This window comes from Lytechinus variegatus, chromosome 5, assembly GCF_018143015.1.
Source record: "Lytechinus variegatus isolate NC3 chromosome 5, Lvar_3.0, whole genome shotgun sequence".
Lineage (NCBI taxonomy): Eukaryota > Metazoa > Echinodermata > Echinoidea > Temnopleuroida > Toxopneustidae > Lytechinus > Lytechinus variegatus.
In genome coordinates, this window is record NC_054744.1 from 46850984 (window position 1) to 46875035 (window position 24052).

General features: G+C 36.0%; 2 protein-coding genes across 6 annotated transcripts in view; both read left to right on the forward strand.

Moving 5' to 3' along the window:
• LOC121416307 (nicalin-1-like) overlaps positions 1-1908 on the forward strand; it is a 37057-nt gene extending 35149 nt beyond the window's left edge. Inside the window, exon 14 of the mRNA XM_041609857.1 lies at positions 327-1908. Coding sequence (XP_041465791.1) covers positions 327-389 — 63 coding nt within the window. The 3' untranslated portion in view covers positions 390-1908. The remainder of the gene's footprint in view (positions 1-326) is intronic.
• Positions 1909-6722: 4814 nt separating this feature from the next.
• The window catches only part of LOC121416309, a 29792-nt gene continuing 12462 nt past the window's right edge, over positions 6723-24052 (forward strand). For 3 of the 5 annotated variants that reach the window (XM_041609860.1, XM_041609858.1, XM_041609862.1), the window contains exons 1-2: positions 17146-17627; positions 23792-24017. In XM_041609860.1, coding sequence (XP_041465794.1) covers positions 17493-17627; positions 23792-24017 — 361 coding nt within the window. In that variant the 5' untranslated portion in view covers positions 17146-17492. Of the gene's footprint in view, positions 6946-11364; positions 11560-17145; positions 17628-23791; positions 24018-24052 lie in introns of those variants that run through there. The other 2 variants (XM_041609861.1, XM_041609859.1) reach the window with 2 other exon arrangements.

Sequence of the window (24052 nt, forward strand, 5' to 3'; positions counted from 1 at the left end):
CAGGCAGCAGCTGCGTGTATTTGATATCGGGTCTCCCAGATCCAGATAAATCCCTTATCTGGATTGGTGCTGGTCCCAACGTGTCCGGATAAGAGAGGCCGGACTGTATACTTGAAGACGTTTGATGATATCAGCATGTTGATCTCTGAATTCATATGGTAGAAAATTCGGTTGTTTCTTCTCTTATCTGATGCAACAACATATTTTATCTTAACTATGTGACTGTTCTCTTCTTCAAGTTGGCATTGTACACATTTCCATCTATTTTGCTGGACCCATGATTGAAACTAAACGATTCTTGATTTTCATTTCTGTTTTCCTTGTAGAACTTCAGCATGTTGAAGGACACCGTAAGAAGCTACGTTGCCAAGAAACCCAAGATACACTAGTCAGCAGTGGTACTCTTTAAGCTTTCTATGACAGTACACATCATCTGGGTCTATTTACACAAGGCTTGTCAATTGATCATACAGTTGATTTGTTTTGATGGATTGCATATAATTAGCAATGCAATCGATCGTGAAAATCAGCAGATGATCAATCTTTAAACTTTGTGATACCAGGCCCTGTCTGGAGTCAGATAGGAATAGTGTTGACCTATCTATACTTGTTGATATATCCTTGAACATGTATGGATGTAATTGCATTCTATTGTTTTATCTCAGTCTGGCTCTATACAGATGTTTTTTTTTATGTGTGTTTTTCATTATTTCAGGTGAGTGAAGTCAATTGCACTATTAATGCATGTTATATTGAAGTATTATTGTGCTTAAAAAAAGAAGGGTTATTGTGGTGTGTTTACAATGAGTGAAAATAAAAGAAAACTCCATATTTTGTTAATAATACTGTATGACTGGCTGGGATACGGGAGGGGGGGGGGTGATGATGTTGTATTGATGTAATGAGATCCTATGCATTATCCTTATATGGGGGGGGGTACATGATTTTAATCCTCCAAGGTCCCTCTATTTCAAAATATGGAAATGTGAAACGTGAGGGATCCTTTATTTCATCAAAGAGGAAGTTGCTTTGTACTTCATCTTGTGAACATGCATTCATTATCTTGTGGAAAGTAATTTGGAAATGAAATGATTACAGTGGTCTCCTGTATATTGTATCCAGATGACAGAATGATGTTGAATAATGAAAAGTTTGGTCATGAACACGGAATGATATGTATAATGAGAGCATGAATAAAGAATGTTAATCATAATCGTCCTTGAGGATATGGTAAAATGACATCCATATTGCTCTTTCAGGTGTTTGGGTATAAGATTAGTTCGTGCAATTCAATCTGAATAGAAATATGGTAATTACAAGAAATCAATATGTTGCAATTGAACTGGCATCATTTAGCATATCCTTGAACTGTTTTAATCTTGTTGGAGATTGGTTGAAATGATGAATGTTGATTGATAAATGATATTTTTTTATTTTTCAATGTTTCAGTTGTGGTTAGTAATAATCTTGCACAAAGTAAGAATTTCAAAGGAATCCTTTTCATTAATGATATGTCAATGTTTTAAAACAATTTGATGTATCACAATGATTTGTGATCAATTGCAAATAGCAAATAGGTAGAGAGTATGAACATTGAACACTATACACGTTAACTAGTATTTTGATTGGCCAGTCTGCTATTTTGGCAATTGATGGCAATTAATTGTGTAATGATGAACCCAGATATTTAAATCACAATTTGAAATCAATCAATTTAGATATTTCACATATGTACAATTCACCAGTGTGTTGTTGTTTTTGTGTGTACTTTCCGTCGTATGTTGGCTAAAGATTTTTTTTTCTTGCCGCCATCCCATTGTGGGGGCATCAACCTTAAAGGAGAACGAAACCATCGGAACAAGACAGCTTGTGTGAAAACAGAAAAATTAAAGAAACAGATCAACAAAAGTTTGAGAAAAATCGGACAAATAATGAGAAAGTTATGAGCATTTGAATATTGCAATCACTAATGCTATGGAGATCCACAAATTGGAAATGCGACAAAGATGTGTGATGTCACTTGTGAACAACTCTCCCCATTACTTTAGTATATATTTCACTTGAATTGTCTCTTTTCTCACATCTATCCGTAGATCATGTGTTCTTTTAATAGGAGGGCATGTAATACAGATTTCTAACGAATACATCATGGATATAGAGTTTGTATCACCATAAGAAAAAGCAAAAAAGAGACATTTTGAGCGTATTTTATAGTCCATCAAAAGGAAAGTTCACATGTGACATCAAACATCCTTGTCGCATTGCCAACGGGAGGATCTCCAGCATTAGTGATTGCAATATTCAAATGCTCATAACTTTCTCATTATTAGTCCAATTGTTCTCAAACTTTCTTTGTTCTTTTTCTTTGATTTTTCTGTTTGGACACAAGCCTACTTGTTCCAAAGGTTTCATTCCCCTTTAACATCAAAATCTTAAGCCCAGCTTAGATTCTTTTAATATCATAAATTGTCAAGTAAAAGGTCCTATCTAATAAGACATGGAAATCAAGGTTATGAAGTATCACTGAACCTTTTGTACAAATTTCAGGTTAAATGTCTTTTTTACTCAATGAACTTCGAGTCATTATTGCCATATCAGTATCAAGAATTAACCAGGGGTTATGATGTTTTTAAAGATTATATTCCTGGTCCATGAAAGTTGGGAAGAAAGCATCAAATATCACCAATCACGAGTGGCTTTTCAGGTTGCTAGATCAAGGTCAAAAGTCAATCCCGGTCAGTTAACTGTATAACAATAGCCTATTCTTTATTTAACTTTGAATCATATTATGGTCATAAAAACAATATTGGACATTTCACTGTCAGAAAGCCATCACTGAAATGTGTGATGCAGACGAGATAGACAGTTGTTTTAAGATTATTTTCAATTAGTTATTCATAGAATAGTATATTTGTTTCAATGTTGCCCATGACCGTCCATTCAAAAATTCACTTTTGCAGGTACGATGTCTTTGATCCTCTGTGGGAGATATTCCGTCTTTATGTCTCATAAAATTTGTTCAAAATTTAGATATATTAGAACTTCTGTTTCAAGCTTTTTGAAACTGAGATCATACAGTATTGTAAAGGTCCTGTCAGTTAATTTTATTTTGTCCTGGCATCCTATATAGGTTTGGCTGCATGGTTGAATTCATGTACATATTTGACCTTGCATTAATTTCATTTTGTCTCGCCTGCATAGCAGAGCGAGACTATACAATGTAAGCGCCGCTTTCCGACGGCGGCGGCTGCGTCAACATCAAATCTTAACTTACGGTTAAGTTTTTGAAATGACATCATAACTTAGAAAGTATATGGACCTAGAATCATGAAACTTTGACATTGGGGTAATCAAGTATTACTGAACATCCTGCCTGAGTTTCAGGTCACATGACCAAGGTCAAAAGTCATTTACAGTCAATGAACTTTGGGCATGCTAGGGGTATTTGTTGAATTACCATCATAACTTTGAAAGTTTATGGATCTGATTTATGAAACTTGGACATAATAGTAATCAAGTATCATTAAACATCCTTTGCAAGTTTCAGGTCGCATGGCCAAGGTCAAAGGTCATCTAGGGTCAATGAACTTTGGTCATGAGGGAATTATTTTGTTGAATTGGCATCATAACTTGACAAGTTTATGGATCTAGTTCATGAAACATAGACATTAAGGGTAATCAAGTATGATTGTTTTGCACACATGTTAGATCACATGATAATGGTCAAAGGTAATTTTGGGCCACTAGACATCGTATTTTATTATCATGTGAATGTTTTCTTTTGTGAATAATTATTCAATAGCTATTTAAAAAGTCAGCACTGCTGCTATATCGAGTCACTTTATGCAGGCGAGACTGACAGAGGCGTTCTCTATTTTTTCTAAGCATTTCTCTGATATACATCAAGCCTTAAACTTGATGTCACATGATCTCTTGCTCACAAGGGCTTTGTCAACTCTCTTTGTCTGCCGCTAGTCTTGTCTCGGCCACTACATGACAAGTAATATAACCAAGTCGCAAGTCCTTGTCAAAAGGCTGATACACACATTGCATGGTGTGGTTTTTGACAAAAGTTGTTATTGTCATATTGTAGTTTGCCAAAGACCTTTTTTACAATCGGAGTAAAACACAATTTGTGGAGTATCCTATTATGTGGAGCTTTTTTGTTGGCTGTTATTTCTTTTTGATATTCATACATGTGATTGTGATCCTTTTTGAAAATCGTTTTGTAGTACAGAACCAATGTCTTTTTTTCACAAGTGAAAGCAATATTTGTAATTTGAATTATTGATTAATAAACTCATTGAGGAGTTAAAATTCTCTATTTTGTTTGTCTTTGCAGTTAACTCTGTCAAAACTTAGTATGTTGAGGCATTTATTCTAGTTTCTTTTTTATTCAAAAAATGGACTACACCCCCATTAGAAAAATGAAAGTAATAAAATCAATAAAGGAAGAAAGGAGGGAAGGAAGGGAGGGAGGGAGAGAAAGAAAGAAAGAGGGGGAGAGAGAAAGAAAGAAAGAAAGAAAGAAAAGAAAGATAAAAATAAGAAAGAGAAAGAAAGGAAGGAAGAAAGAAAGAATCAGAAAGAGAAAGAAATAAAATAATGGATGATTGAATAATGGATATAACGGTAACCTATCAGAAGGTTATACCAATTACTTCATTGGCCAATTCGCTTTTATTGTTTAGTTAGAATGAATAGAGTAGTCCGGAATAAAGCCCCGAATGTATATTTATTGAGTGGTTGAAACTTTTATATATTCGTGTGAGTAGCTTCAAATAATAAATTTTACAATCCACTGGTGAGGCATTACTAATTAGTCAAGAGAGCCGTCACCTTGAACCGAAAATAGACCGAGAAATTTGGACCCCACCTTAATTATGGCGGAATGAAAATGGGCATGGTAGGCTACACCGCTCGTTAAGTAACGCTACAAAACTATCGATGTTTCATAACCTTTTTTGGGGGGGAGGGGGGGTGCCAGTTTGTCGGGATTATCGCCAAGCCCCCATGATAGAGGGGAAAAACACAACGTTCGTCCAAAAACAACTTCCCAAACTCTTTAAATCTCAACTTTCTAATTTCTCGAATCACCCCCCCCCCCCATGAGAGGGAATCCCACTTTTCTGGAATTTTTAGGTCTATGTATTTCATCTTGTCACAGTCATAATTGATAATTGACAAAAAAATATCGATATGAACATAATTTATACTCTAATAACCCTCATAAGCAAAAGCTCGTGATGCAGTATAATATGAAGAAACATATTAAGACATGGCCATGGGTGTTGAGAGTTCTATTTACTGGACATGCGTTGTACAGCATAGCATATTATTATAATGAATAAACAATCAATGTGACCCCAAAGTGCCGAAAATTAATTTGGTGACAATAACAGTGACAGTGTGTAAGCCCGTGATATCTTATAGTATACAAATATTTTTTTTTTGTAATATTTATCATCAAAATATGTCCGATAAAATAATTGAGAACTGTTTTATTATTAGGCAATGATATACATTTTGAAGTTAAGTGCTTTGAAAAACACAAAATATGTTCAATTTAAACTTATTTCCACTTTAAACTTATTTCCACAACAATACATACAAATCAATACAAGGCAATCAATACTTATATTGGGGTCAAAAATATATCATGTCACTTTTGTTATTCTGTTTGATTTACCGTATATGATATGCTCTTTCATATGTGTTTTCTTTTTACTTTGTATTGTATATGGACCCCATGGAAGAACAGTATAGTCATGTCGACTAAACTGAAAATGGGCAATCCATCCGTTTTGCTTTTTTTTGCTGTTTTTTATACGGAAAATAAATACTATACTAAAAAAGGCACAAATAATGGCTTATTAAAAAAATGACCCCTTTCAGTTAAGTAACATACAAAGAGAAAATAACAAAAAAAATGAAGAAAAAATGTAGAATATAAAACACGTACAATGCATTTTGTGACATTTCATTTTATTATTCTTCATTACTTGGTATTTTCTGACTTGAACAGAAATGTTGAAAAGGAAAATCAATGTTTAACTCAATTAAACTTAATATGACACGGCTTAGAAAGCGAAAGCTGTGTCGTAAAAACAACTTTCTATTGTACATACATCATCGGATTAGTACCCACACATAATGATTTTAATCAATTCTTTTGTGATGAAGTGTTTCTGATCAATTAACTATATCGATTTCTTTGTGTTTTCACTACGACTGGCCTTTGTATTCATCACTAAACGCGACTGACTTTCCTTTCATTGCTATTGATTCCATGTTTTCATGGTAATGAGGTAAAGTGGGCGTGGAATTACTTTGAGACTGGAATCCCTTCTTTGCTGTAGAATCGTCAGCGTTTTGTGTGTCTTGCTTCTGGAGAAAGGAGTCCTCTCTGGTATTGGGAAGCATGACTGGTTTGGAGGTTGTTCCGCTCGAGTGATTTATCTATTGTAATTAAAATATCAATCTACTACTGCTGCTAGGGACAACGGGGCGCGGCGTCTCTGATCGGTGAAATCTACACCGGTGGTACAGACTCGGAAAGCTGACGAACGCTGATCGGAACATTTTCATTTTCAGCTGAAGGCAATTATCTGCGAGCATTGACGAGTCGAGGCTCGGTCAGCGTGCGGCGCGGAGACACATCATAATTCGGCACCGACACAAAATATTTTGATTAGTAATTTTTTTTTCAAAAATCTGATTTTTTAATAGGTATTACAGATATTTTGAGAACGTATTATTGCCAATTTTAAAGCCAAACTTCTCGCGGTAGGAAAGAAAATCGGTTAAAGTTTACCGGATTGAAGGGAAAGTGGCATCTACGAAACAGAAACTTTTCAACAACTCATCAAAATGTCAAGACAACTTTTAGGAGTTCTTCCTGGACCCATCTGTCACGGGCGTGCTAATAACCCACATCCTAAACCGGTAAGAAAATATTTTCAAATATTTTTCAGTGTTATATTTTTTATCCTCTTCTTATTTGAGATTGTTAATTGATAATATCTATTGGTGTATCAGTATGTTAATTGGCCAATCGGAGAAAAGAAAATCCAGTGGATCACGTGGAAAAATGAAATACAAGTAAATTTACACAAGATGGATATATTTATTAAGAGATTCTTTTTCTGTTGAACTTCAAACAGAAATTCTCCTCAATTATGGATATTATTCCTTAATATTCATGATTTTCATCACACTTTCATCATGTTATTCACGGTGATGGGTATCCTTTTTATCAGTGTGCCAAAAAAAATTTGCTTCACATTATCATTCAAAAATGTGTTCAATTTATTACAAAAGTTCGTCAATGACATTTAGAATGTTTGACCATATGTCATTTTCGAGTGAAATTGACCATTATCAATGTTCCGCCTGAAGCTAAAACACGCCTCTATAGTGGAGTTATTGATTTCAAAATATTTATTTCAGTTGCCATTTATTCGATTGATATTATTATTCGTTTCAGTTTATAAAGCGAGATATGTCATGAGAATCTATTAATTGATATGAGAAATTATATGTAATGAGGTGTCGCTTTCATCAAAGAGCGAATTCGAAATTAATCAAATATAGAAGAGCGACTAAAAAATTTGAATTTGTATTTATTCCCCATTCTGATCATGGGATGCCAATAAAGATACTTTAGTGTGGATAATGAACCTCGTTATGTAATACGCTCTAAACCCCCCCCCTGATTTTACAGAAAAAAAACAAGATTGTGCAGAAAGCAATAACAGAATCATTCTGTAAATTCATAAAACAGGAATTTTTCTAGAATTTAACAAAACAGGGGTCCGTTCCAGAAAGAGTTGCGTTCAATCGCAAGTCAAAAAATCAATCGGAAGTCCCAAATGCGCGCTGTTGATTGAAAATCATGTTGCGTATGATTTTTAGAGTTGCGATTGATTGCAACTCTTTCTGCAACGGGCCCCAGATCTGTTTAAAAAAGGAAAATGGTGTTTTATTTAAGGAAATTTGTAAGGTTCCATACACCAAATACCAATTTCCTGTAATTTTCCTGTAATTTTACATAATATAAAATATAAGATTACACAATCTGGTGAGATTACAGGTGTTCTCGAGACTCTTCTGCAGAAACTTCTTTTATTTTAAGGAAAAATTTTCTAACGGTGCATGTTTCGATGGTAACAAATCGTAACTTCAGATGATGATGAGTTCTATAGAACCCGCCTCTGCTGGGCGCTCAGGGTACTTTTTAAAAAAAAAGGAAATGTTTCACAAGTTTCAATGTATTAAAACAGTGCTTAGAAGCATCATTCAGTTCAAACACTATCCTAGAATTAAGTGCTACAATTATTTTGTTCTAGCGATGATGTTGGAGTTGGGAACAGAGAGGTCTTCAAGGACTCTAAAGTTGATTGGGTCTCTGCTCTATAGGCTATTGGGGAAGGCTATATGCTATTCCACAGCTTTGGTCCACATGGTCCAGAGACGTGCAAGATTTGAAAGTAGAACGCTTGTGTTGGGAAGAAATTTTACTTGATGATGAATATGAGCATATTGACATGGAGTTCTGTCAATATCGAATGTCATTATTGCGTCTATTATTCGACAGATGTGAAGAGTCTCTTGTCATGTTTGAGGTTTTAGGTTGACAAGGGAGGATGATAATTAAACTTGCCCTTGAATAAAACCACATCTGCTTTAAGTCCCTATACTTTCAAGTACACCATACTCTTCCTGATGAGAATAAAGAAAACAATGGCCTAATTACTTACTTCAAGCTTATACCCTTCCTGAAAGCTGTCACTCCTTATTATCGAAGTTGACCATGCCAGTGGCCTAAGAACCCCCTTTTTATGTTTTGTGAATCAAGTCATCATGTTGATCGATACTCTCAAGGCACTTGAAGGAACCTAATCATAACAACCGAATCAATCACGTCTCTTTTCACGTACAAACAAATTTATTTATAATCAATAACTGAAGTCGCTCTCCAAATCAAAACATGAGCAGAGAATCTTTGAATACCAACTTTGAAAAGATAAATAGTGATGATGGTGTTCAGCATTACAAGTTGGCTGCTAGCCTTAATGGTTGTCATGGTGAGGACACTGATCCAAATGAACAGCACGATTCAGGGCGCTTATCATCGACACAAAAGGGTTGAAATTGGGGCCCGTTGCATGAAACTTTTGCCATGAAAAACTGGCAATTTTTTTTTGCCCAAGTTCTTAATGTGTAATTTTCCATGGCATAATTTTGTTTGCCAGAGTTTTATTTTTAATGGCAAAAGTTTTATACAACACGCCCCATGGTTCAATTTCCCCTTGGCGGGGGGGGGGGGGGGTGCAAGAATACGTTCAGTACTTGAAGACATAATACCAATCGATGGAGTACAGCGACAGAGCTTACCAAGAAGGTGTCGTTATCTTCATCCGTGTATAATAAGGAAAGGAAAATGGTCATGGTGGTACACACTTTTCGTGTTTTGTGAAATTTGTCAATAATATGGTAGGTTTTGAAAACTTCCTGCCCCATGCATATACGGTCATGTTTACTTAACTTCGTGTATTTTTCGTCAGTTCTGGAGATAGACTTCGCGACAATATTTTTTTTACTTCTTTGGTTTTCGCAAAGCTCTACCTTCAATTAGCCATTGTATCTTTTGATTCGTCATTCAGCATCCGGAGTCTGCAGCTATTGTGGGGGCTTCTTTTACTTTTCGTCACACCTAAGTATAAAGATTGTGTTTTACGGCGATGCAAGATGTTTACAGACTTTAGAGGAAATAAATCTGCTTATAGCTCGTCTTTTGATGTAGAAATTTTGTCAAGAATCATAAGCAAAGGGATCAAAGCCCATAGTTTTTTAACGACCGATATGACCCCGGATCTTACCCAAACAAGACGGTGTTATTTTTAATCATTATCGAGTTTTTTCACATTGGATCTCTTATTCCAAGCCTATTCAAAGATGTTTTGAGAGGGTTCATTGTACATACATTTATATAGTTTGGCACGAACAGATATTAATATGTCATAAAAAACTGATTTCAGAAATTGCAATTTATAGGCGTATTTCTGTTGTTTTTTATAATTAGTTTGCATTAATCTCCAGATCGTTTTCGCTTTATGCCAATAAATGCAATTGACCGCGGTATTAGATTGTTACCGACCCTTAATGGCAGAACCGCTGAATATACCTCCATGTGGATTACGCCACATTCATTGTTCGTCATGTCCATTTATGACTTTTATTTCACCAAATCCCTTAAAGCTTGTGTATAGTTTTGGTAAATCCACCAAAATGCACCTATCACTATTCCAATTCATTGCTAGCTAATATGAATGGATATGTCCTATAACAGTTATGATGTGGAGGATATGAAATGAAAATGTGTTTTACAGGATAAATTTTGCGATTTTACATGGAAATTTAACTTGATCGGGTCACCCGATCAAATTAAAATATCTGTGTGTTTTTGTCTTTCAATTAAATCCTATTCCAAATCATGGAATGGGCTGAAACTTTCAAGATATGTTCTTTGTCTGTCACTTTTGGATATCTAATCACTAAATTTATAAGATAAGTGCTTGAATGCCCATTTTTTAATTTTAAAACAAGCATCGCCGAGAGATCGCGCTATATATCCAAGATTTGAATATTTGAAATTTTCTCAGAGAAGTGCTGTTGGAAAAATATCTAACGGTCTCTACGCTTCAGTAAGACTGTCATATTAGATGATATTCCATTATCAATCACATTATTGACCCTTTACCAAAGCTATACACAGGCTTTAATTGAATTTGAAAATTTCAACGGATCATCATAATCTAACCCCAAGAGCGTGCTATAATGCAGTCACGTACTGGCGTACCACCACACTTTGCCTTATTTTATACTGTATTTACTTCATCAGCTGTTCTTGTTTTGATTCCATCCAAACTAAACTATGCTTCCTATTCACTTCGTAAAATACACTTTTCTGGGTTGAATTTTATGGTTGACTTGAAGAGAAGATCTCCATTTATCATCATCGACTACCATCCTATAAGGTATCTGGAATGAAAATACTTAACGTGCTTAATAAAAAGAAGGATATTCTTATAGGGAATCAGGGATGACACACAAGTGCACCAAACGAAAAAACAAGAAAGCACAAAGACAATCAAGATGATCGAAATCAGTATGTGAGAAAGGTGAAGAGCTACTTGACTTGCTTCTTACATAATAATACATGTCACATGATAATCAACAATACGTAGTTGAGAGGATTAATCAAGTGGAGGAGAATGCACAGACCTATCACTTGGAAATAGTTTGTTGAATATGTATGGCACTTGTACCGAAAACTATGCATTTAGCATTTGTAAATTTGAACTCGAATGATACTTATGTATGCTGCAAGGTCTGAATCGTATTTAAATCGGAAGAGCAGGAACTGAAAGAATGGCTGCTGAATTGGCGTCATGTATGAGTCAACTTGAGGATACTTGTTCCAATTTGGTTGCCATTTTAGGAAAGAATCCCCAGACTCTCCCGATACTGAACTCTTACCAGACCATTGGCTCTCACGTAAGTACATCTTAAGATAAAAGTCACGTTTAGGAAGGAATGGAAGGTTGAATGGGGTAAGGATCGAGCAGGTCGATTCAAATCGATATCATGATATTCTACGAAATTCAACCCAAATCGGAAGTCTGTATAATTGACGTATACATGCCATTGTTATTTGGCTGATTCAGGTTGGAACACTGCAAAAACTCTGGTGTTGATTTAACACCAGCCTGAATCTATATTATGTCCACACCAGAGAAGTGTTTAACAACACCGGTTTCGTTTTGTTCTAACACCAGATAGGTGATTATACAACAACAATAAGTACTAAATTAGCATCGGTTTGATTCCAAACTGGTGTTGTTTCAATACTTATCGGGTGTATACATATATAGATTCCGGTCTGATGTTAAATCAACACCGGAGTTTTTGTAGTGAAGGTACATTAACTCATATACAGACCATGTCAAAAAGTTGCAAATTTAATGATTTAGGACCTACTTTCAGTTAGGTTTCTTTTATTTATTCTCATTGAGCTCTAAAGTTTCTAAACACATTTTCATTATTGTAGGAATTCATTTCAAGTGCATTATTAAACAACAAATATTTCAAACAATGATAAGTTATATTATGTCTTTAAATGTTGATAAATGAAATTCTGGCGATTACCAGCCGTACAAGTGTTACGCAATAGAATTATAGCAACCCCATATCAATATCAAAGGATGAACTACATGTAGTCAGAAAAGATACATTTTTTTTTGTACATACCTTATATATTCTGAGATATTGGGGTGGTTGCTGGAGATAGGATGAAGAAAGAAATGTAGTATTATAATATAATCATAAATATTGATGTAGTTTAGGAAAATATAGTGCATAATAGATCAGACCAAAGAAAGATATACAAATCAAAGATAAGAGGTATTTAAAAAAATGAGAACATTAATGATCAAGTGCCTGCATGCAGTGTGGCTTCTGTTCTATCACATACACCCAATGCATGTTACCAAGGACGCAGACGTTCCTAGCAACAAGTTGTCACACGGATAGTTTCGTAGTTTGTCCCTAATGTTGAACGCGACATCGTGACATCTTAAAACAGTTTTTTTTATTTGTTGACGAAAGGATTTTCAAAGGCAAGTCAAGTATCTAAACGACATCAACGTAAAACACATATTTACATTGATCTGGGCAGTGTTGCCAAAGAAGCCCTATCCTGTTCAAATAAAACGACCGTGTGTATATGCACGGCGATTTTTGTGAGATTTTGGGGGCCATTTATTTTGTTTGGGGGGAGGGTGACGGCACTCTCCCATAGCCTGCTGTGAAAAAATAGAAATTGAGGGAGGCACAGCATATTATCTTTCCATTCTTTCAAAAGTAAAAAAAGCAATCTTTTCTTTTAAGACTAATATCGCATTTGCAGTTTATATCATTTTTTTTTAATATTCCCTCCAATTAACATAATTGATTAAGAATGAATTAGCCATTTATATTTTTGTTTTACCACTTTCATATTTTTTCCACATGATATAGCAGCTGTCCTGTCATGCCTGTGATATGCATTTAGCATGTTTTCATTCATGATCTTGCTTTTCGTTAAATCTGTTGATATTACTATAATGTTTTATCTTGTTTACCCTTGTTGGAAGCACATTTTGAGTTGTATGGGTTTCTTTTTAGTTCATGCAGTATATTAATCGGATTATGATTATTTACGTCTGGGACCGACCTTTAACCTCACCATCCGAAAGACGTGACCGTGGGTCGAACCTCTGAATCACTCCCCTCATGCACCACAATGCCCAGTTACATATTCTGATAAATTTCATTAGGAAATTGACAAATTGTTCCGAGATTTTGTCATCAAATTTATCCCTTTTGTTTAAAAAAATCAAGGACAATAGTCATACTCTGGAATGTTATTATAATGGAGACTAACGTATGTTTTTTGACAAGCAAATGCGGTTCTACAACAAGATTTGGTCTTCCAAACTAATCACAAAAGAGAAACCTATTCCTAGTGCTACAGATGCCTTGAACCATTTGGCAAACACGAACTGCACAAATGAAGTTCAATTGCTATTCTCTTGAATTTAGAATATAAAGTACAGTGAACATTTCATTAAACTTTCACGAACCCGAGCTATAATTATTTGCATCGACGCACAAACGTAAAGGGTTATATACATTAATGATAATATAATAGACCCTGCCGGTAAATATGATCATATTAGTGGAGTAATCCTACCATGGTTAAGTTTCGTTCAAGGCCAATGATTAATTACTCTGAAAATGTTCTCCTCGTTTTCATTAAAATTTGTTTGCTATATCTTGCAATTGTATGGTATTTCAAAAGAAAACAATACAGTCGTGGTACAGCAATATGTAGCGATAGAAATGTTTGGTTCATAGCAATATATATATTTTTTTTATTCGTAATGATAATGCTTAATGAATAAATGTTATTAAGAAAATGAAGTACAGATAGGACGTATTCATTCTTTGTTCTACCTTGGGTACTTGTTGCTATGCTTTCTAGCTGATTAGTTTCCTATGTTGTATCAGTGCTTAAAAAGAAGGATGGGGCGGCATTTCGTGTGTAAATGAAGTGAAATCTTCGTTGTTTTTATTTTTTGTATTTGTATTCCACTGTGGTATATAGAGTTGTATAATCCTCCTGATTGCAGTGAATACATAAATAACTGAAAAAGGGAAATGAAATTAAAGATGGGATGGGAAAATGCTTCTCCGATATAGAATAAACACACAACGAACGAAAGGGTCTTCATTTGTTTTTATTAACTATAACATAATGCATTGTGATGATTTATTTATTGATCTTTTAGGCAAATTATTTAAAATTCATCTAACGTAAGCAGATGCATCAGTCTGTAAATGTACACTGCTAAAACTCCGGTGTTTATTTACCGCTAGCCCGGAATATATACATGTATATGCCCGCACCAGAGAAGTGTTAACACCAGTTTGTTATGGGTCTAACATTATGTTAACACCAATTACATTAATATGAAACAGCATAGGTTTGATTCCAAACTGGACTGCTAACACTTCTCTGGTGTGGACATAATAGATTCCGGGTTGGTGGTAAATCAACACCGGAGTTTTTCAGTGTACAGTGTATCGTTCTTTAAAAAACATAATGCCTATGAAGTCAGTTAAATAACAAAATATTTTAACTGCATGGGAACACAGCATTTTCATTAAGAATGTAGATAGAGCCATTGTAAGTATCAATCGTGTGTAAAATTGTAAATTTTGTAATGCCATTTACCTGTTGAATAGTGATTCTGTGAACGTTTATAATATTGATATAGCAACCATATTATATCATGTAAAATGCTTTTACAACAATATTTTATATATATATATATATATATATATATATATTATATATATATATATATATATATATATATATATACCACTGTTGAACATGATATATAGACATATGATGTTATACAAATATTATCGAAAACCAATTGTAACATCGAATATTATCGATCTTTTTGGTTGCATCGAGGTCAAACAGATCTATGTTATTCGTACAAACGTGTTTTACACGAGATAGTGTACCGATATCACCATCACCGATAACAGAAATCTTTTTACCCGCCAAAATAATTGTATGAAGCGCCGATGTAGTTTTATGAGGGAAAATAACTCGACTGTGTGTAGGCGAACATATTAACACCATATGATTCTTTGAAAACATCTGCTTCGGGTGCACTTCTGACGCAAAAAACTTTATGAATAATTCCTATATCATCAACTGCTGATGTCTTGATTTTTTTTTGCGAGCTGGCCGTCTGCTCTCAGAGACGAGATCCAATATTCAACCTACATCTCCGCCATGATTCGAGTGTTGTCTTTTCCTGTTCGACACCTACCCCGTCATGATATCTGTATTTCATGCCGATGACTGACTGATGACACTTGGAGTTGGATGAATTAAAATGATTTTTTTTGCAAAACACGGAGGGCAATAAAAGACGGTCTATAGAGCAGGATAATAATCTATTTAGCTCCACTGCGTACACGTTTTGTGAAGACTTGCAATCATTTTAAATTTACTGCTCAAGCATAAACTATGTTTAGTATCATGTATAATCATACATGTACGTGTTTGCTTGAAAGAGACTATATTTTGATATTAAGTCAACTGGTGACATGTTGGCGGATATGCTTATTCAGCGACACTGTAAACACCACAGGCCTTCCACGCCCCCATTTTACATTTCTCGACATTGAATTTATAAAACCAATCAATTAAATGATTCCAATCATATTCTGTTATAACAGATTAAAAGAAAAAAAAGTTTGTATATCAAACCTGTTAGAAAGCTTTAGCCATCTGATCATCATGATCAAGAGAAAATGATTTATTAATAGCTGTTTTCCTGGAATAGATTGAAAATGTAGGCATTCGATTACATGTAATACCTTTGTTGCTAGGTCTCAATAGGTGGCCTCGTTAGCGTTTGCATAATAGAGCCGTGTATATCGGACATGAAAATTAACAACAACAACAACAACAAAAAAACCTCTCTTCAAGAAGAACTCTCAGTTATGAAGCAATATGTACATCAAATAATTTCATTTAGAAAGAGTAGCTTTGCATGCTCGGTTGCGTAATTCGCCGACGGAGAAACGATTTGAGTGAAATTAATTACTATTTTAAAGTTTGCAATTAGGTAAAGTAGTTCTGAAAATTCTTAATCTACAGAGAGCATGACAAGGTGACGGGAATTGAATTTGGAAGACGGAGTGAGATGCGGGTTCCATGAAATTTGCTCCGGCGACAATAATTTTTTGCTCCGGTGGAAAATCTGCACGTTAAGCCATACATAGAATATAACCTCAAAATCTAAATAAACCCTAATCCTTACACTGTAAAAACTGCGGTGTTAAAACTGACACCAATAGATGTTAGTAGAGGACCACACCCTGAGGTATTAAAATTACACCCTAGAGATTAAACATAACACCAAAGAGTGTGAATGTAACAACAAAAGGTGTTGTAATAACACATATAGGTGTAAAACTAACACCCCCAATTTAACACCGGTGTAAAATAACTGGTATGGGGCTCTATGTACACCGGTTTACACCACAGTTTTTGATGTGTATAATACACATTAGACGGTCTGAATATATTATGATCCTAACTTAACACTATGCCCTCTGAGATAATTACTCGAGCAAAATTAATGTCGCACGAGCAAATGCCGTTTCATCGATATATACAGGGGGGTGTTGAAATTGGATAGAGGGGGAGAGACTCATCTTAACCCCAACTCATTCTTTCACAGAACGAACAAGTTTATTTTTTGAGCGTCTAAATGAGAAAACAAAATCAAAAGAGGTGATGGTGGAGGGTTGCCCTCAACCATACCCCCCCCCCCCTTCCACCCCTGCATTCTCAAACATTAGTCAATTGTTACGTCACACTCGACTTGGCGGCACGGAGAATTGATTGAAGTGGAGAGTGGAGAAGGATAATAGAGCATCAAAACGAGGAGGGGTTATTGTTAAATCCCTTTCAGGACGATAACAATGGGGTCGGCCATGGCTGCCTTAGCAACGGACGCGGTCCCGCATAAGACTCGTACATGTGCTATGTAGTACCGTATGTGTTGTGGGTTTCAGATTTCACTTAACTGTGGTAGGGGGTAAGGTTAGTCCCCTCCCAGAAGGTTGGATATACCTGAACTTGGACTTCTGGCCAACGAAGACTTTCTTCCAATGGATCCGTTGTGAGATCAGAGTATTTGGACCGTCGCCCCTGTTGACTTAAAGAGAAACATCTGTTGATGCTTTCATTGGAACCATGTACACATAGCCAACGTCCCAACTGCTACTTGATATATCTATGCTTTGAGGTATAAGAAGGAGTTTTCCTGGGGTTCTAAACGGCAATCATCACCATGCCTATTTTAGCTAAGAAGAAGCTCTTCACTACTCAGTATTACGATGATTATCGGAAAGGAAAGAGAAAGCTAGTTCAGACTGGCATGCGGCCCAGCTCAGCCCATCGGAGGAACAACCCACATCCCCAATCGGTAATACAACCTTATACCCCTTCTCGTGTGTTTTTAATGTATATAAAGTCTTGCTTACCCAAGGAGTTGGATTTTAGAACGTTTAACTAAAGAAAGACAGGTTATATTCATATATTTTTTGTATTTATAATCGAAAAACTATTGCTTTATCGACACCGATCGTGTTATTACATTTCTTGTATGTGGTGCACTTTATCATACCGTCTGGCATGTCTGGAGCTTGAATTTCATGAGACGATGGTGAGGATGATGATAAAGACGACTGAGAAGCCGATCAGGGGCGGCGATCCTGGGGGGGGGGGGGGGCACAGTGCCCCCTACTTTTTGAAGCACTGAAAGAAATCCCCTATCAAAAGTCTTTTGTGTCCCTTTCTCAGAAGGACCCATTTAATGTTTAAGCAAGTGCCATTTCTCGTATCAGTGCCAATTTTAACCCAAAATGCCCCTCACGAACATGTTCTGTACCCCTTTCACCTGAGAAGGACCCGTTTTATGTGTGAGCAAGTGCCCCTTGCCTTCGTGTAAGTGCCCTTTCTTTAATCAATGCCCATTTTACCCAAGACAAGTGCCTCTCATGTGTTCTGTGCCTCTTTCATATCTGAGATGGACCCGTTTTATGTGTTAACGAGTGCCCCTTTGAAACAAGAAAACAATATCCTCATTTTTATTATGATACTTCTTATGAAGGAAAAGAAAATTAAGAATAATCCTACGTGTCTTAAGTTTCATGAGTCATGTGAGTGGGGTGGGTAAGCAGTTGCGTACAGATGGGGAACTCGATTTTCCTCTCCCCTAAAAAAAATCAAAACCAAGAAAAAAAGAGAAAAGGAAAAAGAGAAGAAGCAGGGTAAAATATGATATTTTCTTAATATTTTGTCAAAATCTCACAGAATTTGATTTCCTTTGTTAAAATGTGGATTTTTGCTCGCTCGCTTCGCTCGCCGCTTCTTTTAACTTTTACGTGATACGACATATCTAGCCCCGTCATAATTCTTTGGCTCATTACACCACTGTATTATGAGTAATTTATTATTTGTTTTAAGGCAGTGCTCTTGTCGAAAGGAAAGGTACCCCTTTCCACCTGTGCCCCCCACTTTCAACCTTCAAGGGTGATGATGGCCATGCATATAGTGATGATAGCATAGTATACTAGTAGTATTTATTTTCCGTATAAAAAAAAATGCAAAACGGATGCTTAATCTAATGCCATTCCGTAATAACCAGTTGGTCCAATGGCCATTTAGTCCACATACCATTTGGTCTAAATGGACTAAGGGCTAAATTGTGCAAAATGAATGAAAATGAAATGGACATAAGACCAACTGGTGATGAGACGAAATGGCCATAGACGAAATGGTGATTAGACGAAGTGATGATTGGACCAAATGATTGTTAGACGAAATGTTGATGGACGGAATGGCATTAGACTTAATGAAAGTAGACCATGTGGTGAGTGGAAGAGTTGGCTGCAGACGAATTTGCAATTTATTTACCGCCGTGATGAGAGGGATGGATAAATAACGGCAACGCATAATGAATTATGGACGTGAGAGAATAAATTGAAGAAGATGGGGGGGGGGTATATGTGTACACATATTGTTTTTCATTAATTTCAATTATAACAAACACTTATTAGAAACCATACAATTTTTCTATTCGGTATTCCGTGTCAGTTCTTACTATAACGCTAAGTCTATAATAAGTATCCCACCTTATATCCCATCTTATCAGTGAATCATGATAAACTCATAAAATTATGATATGTTTCGCAAAAAATATATATCACCTCTTCGTGTCACATGACCAATCATGCTTTGTAATAATAATAATAACTTTTTATTTACCAAGGGTAACAGGAAACTGCTCTACCAGCGGGCCTTGCATAACATTATATGTTATTGTTACCCTTCTCCAATCTAAATGCTGAGCGCCTATAGCAAGAAGGAAGAAGGTCACATTTTTATAAGTCGTATGACTCGGCAGATGATCGAACCCACGACCTCCCGTTCACGAGGCGGACGCTCTACCACTGAGCCATCATATCCGGTTATATGTAGCTCTTGGAGTAATTTTTTCAATAATTATTTTTTTTTGTTCGATTCTGCTGTTAAACCTCTGTTGTTTAGAATATGCCAACTCGTTATGGAATGATTAATTCATGAAAACTAGGACACCATTGATCTTCGCCAATCACCCACCATCCTGGTTTTAACATCGTTAAACGAAATAAAAACGACTCCACATTAATCATATTTTAATGAAAACTGTCAGAGAATATTATGTATTCCTGCAGGTAATAATCAGCTTCACAATGGCCAATTGTCTTTGAACAGATGGATACATTTCCTATCAATGGAGGCAATCCATACCCTGGTATACACATTAAACATTTCAGATTGCTACATTCATACATGTAATACATGTTCCACTGCAGTATACGTTATTTTATTTCGACTATACATTGAACAGAGTAATCTGAAATTCGTTTGTGAGATGAGACCCCAAACCAACTCGCTTGAAATTAGTAATTTAATTGACAAAAATAAAATGTGGCGACATCTGATGACAAAATTATTGAGAAAAAGGTAAAATCTAGACCTTCAATGAAAACACTATTCACTCCGTAATAGTGGAGGGGGTGGAGGGGATGTTGGTGAGGTGACTACATGTAAGCGAATTCCAAATATCTGTTGATATCTGAAAAACAAGGGGTTGCGCTGCATGGAACAGGGACGACTGCCGTCTATGATCGATTTTGTATTCAAGTAGTGATATAAAAAAAGAAAAAAAAAATGGAAAAGGGAAAATAAAAGAAAGAAGAGCATAAGGGGGGGGGGTGTTATCAGTCGTGTACGTCTATATTACCCAGGCCTGTAATTCAACTGAGAAAAAAGGGTTGTCTCGCCGCCCTCCCCCTCCTACATGCATCTAAATACCCTATAGCGCCGATCTTGTATGTATACTTTAATAAACAAAACACCATTCTACATAGTTACCCCGGCTACCCTTTTCTCGTATAGTTCAACAAAATACACATGCAAATATCATTATGCCGTTTATGTGTGCAGTGCTCCAGAACTTTTTACAAAATTACATAATTTCAAAGTGCCCCCCCCCCCCTCTTCATTCACTGTAATCAGCTTTAGGGGGTGTCTAATCTTTTCTAAATTCGGATTATCATCATTAAATCCTGCGATGTTTTATTTCACAGAAAAGAGGAATTAGTGAACACGTTCTTTCTACCATGGACCTATTACGAAGTACATAGTGATAATGTTCTTTCAACACATGAAATTATGCGAAAAAATAAACCTGAGCAACTGCATCAAAGTTGTTCGTGTAATTTCTATTAAATTAATATATCTTGTATGAACAACGGCACCATCGAGTAGTTTTATCACTTATTATCAGCAGCTGCACACGCATTATCCTATTATCCCAAAGCTTTTAATGGATACGGCAGAACATAAAGTACGTCATATATTCTAATGAAATTTGTGATAAATAATAAAATGTTTAGTTGGAATTGACTCTGACCTAACAATGATCTTTTTGCAATTATAATGCTTTGCGGATAGATGGGGGTCATATGGGACGGGGATGATGAATAGATGGATGGATAATATTCACAAGTTTGTATCCTGTATATTGGTAGAATGGGGCAATGGGCCCTTATTTATTTTGAATATTTCGCACTAGCACTAGCGTATAGATGGGGCACCAGGGGGGGGGGACTTGCCACCTACCAACCATCCCCAAAATTGTAATAAAGATCTATACCAAGAAAAGAAAAGGGAAAACGAAGAAACTAAAGGGAAAAAAATGCAGTTGAAATGTGATATAGTTTCCTTAATATCATATCAGAATCTCTTTAACTGAAAAATTTAAAATATATTTTATTTCGCTCGCGATTTGTTTTAACTGCCCCATACACCATGTTCACCCTTAATTTCATAATTGCTTACTACATGTATTTGGTATTTCATTGATAATATTGAATTAAAATGTTCCTGTAAGTGGTCAAAATACATATAAAGAGTGAAACTCACAGGACTTTCCATGAAAAATATTGAAATGTATACACTCACTTGGTTACAAGGTAGATTTCGGTTGTTCTTTAGTTACATCAGGGCACTTTGATGGTCATAATCTGAACACTTATTAGTTGCTGTCTTTTGTTTAGTCAATCATCCACTATAAAGCAGGATAAGGTCATCGGCACCATTTTATTGGTTTAAAAATATTTCTAACGATATATGAGAATATTTACCCATATAAGTAGCCAGGACATCACAATTAAGAATCATAAAATATTAACCCCTTTGTTTGACAAGTACTCAAGAAAAATGGCAAATCGTGTGCGCTAAGATACCACACCAACAAACAGATAACACAAGCGATAAGTTGTCGTTAGCTACAGTAATTTCTTCCTTCTGATTTATACCAAAAATATATGGGCGTAGGTACTTTGGGGTATGGTATGTGACTGCTGCCCTCCTCCAAACATGACATTGGTATTTTTTGCTAAATCATTATGCTGTTCTTTTAGTATCATAATTAATCTTAACCGGTGAAATCGGTTTTCGGTTGGCTCGCTTCGCTGTCTCACATTTTTTTTCCCAAAGGGAGGGGGCATATCCGAAACCCATACCCTCCCATTAGATTCGCCTCACGACACCTCTGGGCAGATGTCCGATACTTTGTTTCAAAAACTTTGTATTATGCGTCTAAAGTATGTTATGTACATTTTGGTGGATCTTCTCATTTTTCTAGAATTGTCTTATTTCAAATCAATAAATTGACGATGGTTTCCTTCTGGGTCATGGAGACCAGAGGCCCATTGCAGAAAGAGTTGCAATCAATGGCAACTCTAAAAATCATGCGCAACTTGATTTTCAACCAATCAACAGCGCGCATTTGAGACTTACGATTGACTTTATGGCTTGCGTTTAAACGCAACTCTTTCTGCAACGGGCCCCAGAAGTTGTTGGCTTGTTCAGTTGAACAGCACTATTTGATTCCATTAATGACGGGATCAACCAATATTGATGTTCATTGACAAATACGATCCATCAAACCTCGTTCAATACAAAAGAAAATGTCAAATTCATTGGTACTTTCCGATCTGTCAGACTGTCAGAGCAAGTGCATTATGGCCAACGTATCGATTTACATGACATAGAGACGGTCAATAAAATTCTTTTACATTTCAGTAATGTATTGTCATTCATTTATACCGGGAACGACGAACGTGAAGAGGTGGAAATGTATAACAATCGAACCAAGGTCAACTAAAAGTTTAGTCAAAGCCAGACGCGAAAATCGATGAAAATTAATCAAATTAATCAAGTAGCGGTGGGTCTCGGTACACAGCAGATGTAAATTGGATAACGCTGTATATACCCTCTCTGCAATATTGCTTTCTCCTCATCTCAGTCATGTGTATAGCTTGGACCTCAACCGATTAAACCTTGATCAATTTCAATTTAACAGTGCAAACACCCCAGCTACGATCCATTATCGATAGTTCGTTGAGTATTGATGAAATATCGGTCGGGGTGTGTGTGAACTCAGGGGGAGAATACGTTGCCTAGCAACAAGTGATGCTTTCCGGAGCGTAGAGCCATCCGAGTGTCTATACACCCCTTGTAAATTGACTAGCTAGGATAATATTTTGACAAGACTTCAATTTCTTGTCCACGGAGCTACGTGCATTACAAAATTTTCTAGTTGTAGAATTTTGTCATTGAGTGATGGTTTTGATGATTGGATACATTTTATGTTTGAATAATGAAAGCAGTGTACACTAATCATGTTCCCATGAAAGTTCACTTGAAATAATGAAATTATCATGAAATGATCATTACTATGTGCGGGAGAGCAATGATCAAATGACCAGGTTTTACATATACTCACAGACGTCGCTCCGATGTAAAAGCGGAACATTATACCCAAATTATCATTCAACTCTATAAATCATTTCGTAGCAATGATTCCAATATGTTTATATCAAGTAAAGAATACCACATAACGTAACATAAACAACAATAGTACGAAAATATAATCGGTGTAAATGCTTCGAGGTTGGAGTATACTCTCAGCCCCACTGTCATTCCAATGATCATAACCTTATTTTTTTCTTCCTATTTATGTATCGCGTGTAGGACTTTCTTGAGCCCAAGAACATAAAGGAACAAGATGCACAGATGGCCTTGCAGCACCGGGTCCAGAGGGCGGTCCAGGACTATGTCCTCAAGTCCATCGGAGAAGGCAAGCTCAACAACATCAAGAGGATAATGGAACACAGAGAGTACCCACAACTCACCCAGTCTCTCCCAGCTAGACCCGGCCAAGGACCTGGGATTAGTATACATCCCAATCAGCCAAAACGTAAGGAACATCTCATAACACTCAATAATGATAAT